Raw genomic sequence first — 5,819 nt, forward strand, 5'->3', positions numbered from 1 at the left:
CCCCCCCACCCCCTCCGGCCACGATGTCGCGATCCAGCTCCCGCATCGACGAGGTCGCCTTCCTCGACCGCATCACCAAGCTCGCGGACACCTGGCGGGTACCGTTCCCTCACGATCTTGCCCTTTTTTTTTCCCCGCTTGAATTGCCGCCCCGCGCCGCCCCGATCAGGATGTCCAGCGCCCATTTTTCCGTCCAATTTCTAATCCCCGCCCCCTCCCGCGCCCGCCCCCGCGCAGAGCCACCCGGAGCTCTTCAACCACGCTTCGCAGTTGGTGGTCATTGTCGGCAAGAATGACTCCAACAATGACAACGACCTGGACGGCTTCGAGACCGGTCTCGGCGGTGACTCTGGCGAGAAGATGCAGCTGACTCAGCGCGCCTCGGCCATGCACGTGCGTCGCTCTTCCTCTCTCTCTCTCTCTCGCCTCTCGCCGCGAATCGGCCCTCTGTCTCGCATGCTCCCCTCTGACTGCCTTCTCGTGGTGCGCCAACAGCACTGGCTCTTCGGCTATGAGGTCCTCAACACGCTGCTCATTTTCTCCCTCACCAATGAGGAGGAGTCCCACACTTCGGTCGGCCTCAATCTGGAGATCGTCTGCAGCAACCGCCTCGGTACGCGCATACCACCCCCCCCCCCTCCCCCCTCTTCTCCCTTTCTCCGTCCCCCTCTCCCCTCCCTCTCTTGGCCCCCCTTTGGCCCAGCTCACCCGGTGGATCGGATCCCTCCTCTCCTTCTCGTCCTCCTTTCAGCCGCCTTCTTCAATGGCATCCCCCCCGATGTTGCCAGCCGGTGCAATCTCGTTGTGCGCGGCTTCGACACCACTCAGTCGCCGCTGGACCAGCTGTCCGAGGCGGCCAGCGCCCTCTTCGAGCGCGTCTCCACCGTGGCCGAGGTGCGTGTGCCTGTCGCCATCTCACCCCGGCTCTCCTGTCGGGTCGCCTGCCCGGCCTTTTCCCGATCGGCCTTTCTCCCTCCCCCGCCGATGTTTGCCCTGCTGACTGGGTCCCTCCCTTGCAGATTGCCGTCCTCCCGAGCGGCCGTTCGGAGAGCAACTTCTCCGCCGCCTGGAAGGAGGCGCTCACCACGGCCGGCAACGCGCGCAACCTCAAGTTCAGCCTGAACACCGCGCCCACCTTCGCCGATGGCCTGGCCGAGGCCATGATCCCCAAGGACAACACCGAGATGGACAACATCCGCTCTGCCGCCACCGTGGCCGGGGCCTCCATGCGTGCGGTGGTCTTCCGGCGCCTCTACTCCTATGCGGATCGCGGCCGCGCGGTCACCCACGAGGCTTTCGGGGCCAGCCTTGATCAGTTCCTCGAGGAGCCCACGGAGAATCTCCTGGAGGAGCTTCGCGTTGAGAGCACTGTGCGTCTTTCCTCGGCCCTGTGCTCCTGCCCTTCCTTCCCCATCCCCCTGCGGTCTTTTCTTCCGGGCTCAGCTGCTGGTGGTCCCCCCGCCCTTCTTTTCTTTGTTTCCTTACACAGATGCTTCCCCCTCGCCCACCCTCCTTTGATTGACTCTCCCGCCGGCGCTTCCCACCACAGATTGATGCGGACTTCCTCGAGCTCGGCCACATGACCACCGTCCTGTCTGGCCCTTCGACTGCCCGGCAATCGACCCTTGTCAAGGGCTGGCCTGGTCCTCCGGGCCTGGAACCGACCCAGCGCCTGCGCGACACGGCCGGTTCCTGTGTGTCGGTGGCCCTGACCATGCGCTACCGAAACTACTGTGCCCCGGTGGCGCGTACCTTCCTCTTCAGCCCTTCTCAGGTGTGTTCGGCGAACTTGCTGCCCCCCCCCCCGCCTCTTCTTCGATCGCGTGTCCGGCCTTACACTGGCAATTCCCCCTCGCCCCCCCCCCACCTCGGAACAGGACCAATCCGATGACTATGAGGCTCTGCTGGCCCTGCGCCGTCATCTGCTGGTCAATCTCCTGACGCCGGGGGCCAAGCTGGCACACATCTACCGCGCGGCCAAGAACTTTGTCGAGGCTCGCCGGCCGGGGCGTTCGCAGTACCTTTCCCCGGTGCTGGGGTTCATGACGGGGCTACGCTTCCGCGAGTCGGAGTTCACCATTTCCGAGAGCACCCCCGACCATGTTACCCTCCAGGCCTCAGCCAATCTCTGCCTTTCGCTGAGCTTCGTGGATGTTCCCTTCGCTTCGGCGGACAGCCGGTGGTACCTTGCCCGCTTCTTGCCCAGTCTTTCTGCGCGCCCCCGGTCGTCTGCCTGGACTTCCTCGCCCCCCCTCCCCCCCCCCCCTTTCTCTCACCTCCCCCTTCCCCCCTCCTGTCACAGCTACTCCCTCTACCTGGTGGACACGGTGGCCATCTTCCGGAAGCCTGTGCAGCCGGCTTCGCCGCTGGCGGCGGCCATCCTGGCGCCTCTGCACTCGGACGGCCCGGACGCCGCGGCACCGATGGCCTTGCATGCACATGTCTTGACCTTCCGCGCCCCATGGCGCCTGCGTGACATCATCCTGCATGTGGTCGATGAGCAGGGCGGCTCCGGGGCTGGGGCCGGCTCCAAGCCCGAATCCGAGGACGAGGGCCCGCGCACGCGTGCCGGCGCCGCCGGGCGTCGGTCCATCCTGATGGAGGACCGCCTCCGGAGTTCCGAGGGGGTGCGCCTGCTTGGTCCTTCGCGGCCCACTCTTGGCACCTCTGCCGCCGCCGCCGCCGCCGCCGCCGGCCCCTTTCTCGCGTTGCTCCTTTCTTCCCAATGGCTCGGCCTTTTCGAGCCGCTCGCACCCCCTCGCCCAGTACCTGACCCTGACTGCCGTCCATTCAGATGTCTCGCGAGGAGCAGCGCCAGCTCGTCCAGAAGGAGCTCTTCAACCGCATGCAGGAGCAGGGTAAAATCCGCCAGGAGGCCGCCCACTCGAAGGACGGCTACTCGGAGGGCGGTAACTCGGCCACCGAGCTCCGCAAGTACGAGGCCTACCGCGACGAGTCGCAGATCCCGCCCGATCGCCAGTACCGGCGGATTTTCATCGACCGTCGGGCCGACGCTGTGGTCCTGCCGATCTTCGGCTTGGCGGTCCCCTTCCACCTGTCCACCATCCGGTCGACCACCCTTTCAGCGGCCGCCGAGTCTGGCTTCCTCCAGCTGCGCATCAACTTTGCCACGCCCGGGCAGACCGTCAGCAAGCGCGAGGTCATGGTGCGCACCGGGTGACCGTCCACTCTGCCCTCCTTCTCCCTGTTGCTGATGTCCTCCTCCGGTGTCTCTCTCTCTCTCTCTCTCTCTCTCGCTCTCCCTCTCCCTCCTGCCATCTTGCCTTGCTGACTCGCCCGCCTTGCACCTGTGCTCGCCCTGCCAACCACCAGACGTACATGCCGCCAAACCAGACCTACATCCGGGAGCTGACCTTCCGTGCGCCCGAGCCGGCAGACAATCTGCGCCACATCAGCGATGATATCAAGAATGCGCGCCGGGCCTTTGTTGAGCGGTGCGTCGTCCCCCATCTCTGCCGGCTGTGCCACCCCGCCATCCTGTTCCACACTCCCTCAAAGCTGACCATCTCCCTTGTTACTCTGCCTGCCAGTGAGATCGAAAAGCGCGATCGCGAGCACCTCATTGATCAGGAGCAGCTGAAGCTCATTGGTGCGTTTGACGGTTTATTCTCTCTCTCTCTGTCTCTCTCTGTCTCTCTCTTTCTCGCTCTCTCTCTCCCTTTCTCTCCCTTTCTCTCCCTCTCTCTCCCTCTCTCTCTCCCTCTCTCTCCCTCTCCCTCTCTCTCCCTCTCTCTCCCTCTCCCTCTCTCTCCCTCTCTCTCCCTCTCCCTCTCTCTCCCTCTCTCTCCCTCTCCCTCTCTCTCCCTCTCCCTCCCTCTCCCTCTCTCTCCCTCTCTCTCTTCCTCCCCTCCTTGTTTGCCCTCTTCCCTGGTTGCCCCCATCAGCCCCACCACTGACTCCTCCCCCTCAGATGGCCGCGTTCCTGTGCTGGATGGCATCCGCATTCGCCCGAGCCTTGGGCCTGTCCGCGGTGGCGGCGGTGATGCCGGGTCCCTGCAGATCCATGCCAACGGCATCCGGTTCCGGTCTCGCGCCCAGGGCCATGTTGGTATGTGGTGCCCCGCCCGTCCCTCTTCTTGCCTGGACCCCCGCCCCGCCCCGCCCCGCCCCGCCCCACCCCCAAGCTCACGCTCTCTCTGTCCCTGTCCCTGTCTCTGTCTCTGTCTCTGTCTCTGTCTCTCTCTCTCTCTCTCTCTCTCTCTCCCCCTGTCTCGCCCCGTCTCTCCGGCTCGGACCACCCCCAGACATCACCTTCGCCAACATCAAGCACATGATCTTCCAGCCGTCCGAGGGCGAGCAGGTGGTGATCCTGCACTTCCACCTGCGCCATGCGATCATCATCGGCCGCAAGAAGACGGTCGACGTGCAGTTCTACTACGAGGTGGTCACCGTGAACTATGATGACGTGACGTCGGCCTCCTCTTCGCGGCGTCTTGGCGCTGGCGCCTCGGCTCAGAGCGAGGCCGAGCTCGAACGCATGGAGCGCCGTCAGCGCCTGATCAAGGACCGCGAGTTTGACAAGTTCGCCGATCGAATCTCCCGGCAGGTGCGCGCCTCGGTGTTTTTCCCCGTCCCCCCTCCGATGGGGACATCCCCTTTCTCCTGCTGACTTGTCTCCCCGCCTCGCTCGCCTTGTGGAATTGCGGCCACCCGGATGGCACGATGACAGAGCAACGGCGCGGTCAAGGTCGACACGCCCATTCGAAACCTGGCATTTTCGGGTGTCCCCTTCCGCGCGAATGTCCTCATGCAGCCGACCTCCTACACGCTGATGCACATCACCGAGGCGCCGTACTTCATTGTCACCCTGGAGGAGGTGGAGCTCGTCTATTTCGAGCGCATTACCGTGCGTGTGGGGGCCTGTGCCCTGTCGTGGCTGCCCATGCTCGGGCCTCCTGCTTGCCCTCCCATCTCCCCGGCATACTTACCTCGCTTCGCTCGCCTTGCGCGGTTCCCCGTGTGAGCAGTTTGGGCTCCGGAATTTCGACATGGTCTTCATCTTCAAGGACTATGCCCGGCCGCCGGTCCGCGTGTCGGTCATCCCGGTGCAGCAGCTGGAGGACATCCGCAACTGGCTGACGTGCGTGGCTGCCGGCCTCCGGGCCAGCCCCCCCCCCCCCACTTGTGCTTCAGCATGCTTGGCGTCCATGCCCCCTGCCACTGACCCCCCCCCCGTTGTACCCTTTCGTTGCGCTGTGCCCCCCACAGCACGTGTGAGATTCCTTTCCTCGATGGCCGCGTGAACCTCAACTGGAACCAGGTCATGCGCAACGTCCGCGAGCCTTACTTCTTCCAGGACGGCGGCTGGTCCATCTTGGTCGAGGGTTCCGTATGTGTCGTCTCCGTTCTTTTCTTCCTCTCTCTCTCCCTCCCCCTCCTTTGTTCGTCCCGCTGCCTGCGCGATCCTATCACTAACAGGAGCCCGATGTGTGTGGCTTGTCTCGTGCCTTGCCCCCCCCCCCCCCCACCACCACCAACACCACCACCACAGGACTCCGAGGAGGAGGAGGTTGACAGTGGCCCGGAGTTTATTCCCGTACGTTGGTTACCCCCTTTGCCTGGTTCTTGCCACCCCCGGGCGCCCGCTAATCCTCCCCACCATCCATGCCCCCTTCTTTGTACTCCTGCCCGCCAGTCCGATGCATCCTCTTCCGAGTCGGACTACAGCTCAGAGGACGACGCTTCCGAGGAGTCGGACTTTTCCGAAGAGGAGGACTCCGGTTCGGAGTCCGAGTACGACGACTCCGAGGAGGAGTCGGAATCTGACGACGACTGTGCGTGCAATCCCCCCCCCCCCC

At 64.5% G+C, this 5,819-nt stretch overlaps 1 protein-coding gene across 1 annotated transcript in view; it reads left to right on the forward strand.

Moving 5' to 3' along the window:
- Window positions 1–5,819, forward strand: part of H696_01268 (hypothetical protein) — a gene marked incomplete at its 3' end in the record, with an annotated part of 6,831 nt that continues 1,012 nt past the window's right edge. Inside the window, exons 1-18 of the mRNA XM_009495157.1 lie at window positions 1–98; window positions 238–393; window positions 496–613; window positions 752–894; window positions 1,020–1,370; window positions 1,550–1,774; window positions 1,878–2,182; window positions 2,303–2,627; window positions 2,795–3,166; window positions 3,334–3,455; window positions 3,552–3,610; window positions 3,932–4,069; window positions 4,266–4,567; window positions 4,691–4,867; window positions 4,989–5,101; window positions 5,230–5,350; window positions 5,513–5,557; window positions 5,657–5,795. Coding sequence (XP_009493432.1) covers window positions 24–98; window positions 238–393; window positions 496–613; window positions 752–894; window positions 1,020–1,370; window positions 1,550–1,774; window positions 1,878–2,182; window positions 2,303–2,627; window positions 2,795–3,166; window positions 3,334–3,455; window positions 3,552–3,610; window positions 3,932–4,069; window positions 4,266–4,567; window positions 4,691–4,867; window positions 4,989–5,101; window positions 5,230–5,350; window positions 5,513–5,557; window positions 5,657–5,795 — 3,286 coding nt within the window. The 5' untranslated portion in view covers window positions 1–23. The remainder of the gene's footprint in view (window positions 99–237; window positions 394–495; window positions 614–751; window positions 895–1,019; window positions 1,371–1,549; window positions 1,775–1,877; window positions 2,183–2,302; window positions 2,628–2,794; window positions 3,167–3,333; window positions 3,456–3,551; window positions 3,611–3,931; window positions 4,070–4,265; window positions 4,568–4,690; window positions 4,868–4,988; window positions 5,102–5,229; window positions 5,351–5,512; window positions 5,558–5,656; window positions 5,796–5,819) is intronic.

The sequence above is a fragment of the Fonticula alba genome, assembly GCF_000388065.1.
Source record: "Fonticula alba strain ATCC 38817 unplaced genomic scaffold supercont2.2, whole genome shotgun sequence".
Classification (NCBI taxonomy): domain Eukaryota; order Rotosphaerida; family Fonticulaceae; genus Fonticula; species Fonticula alba.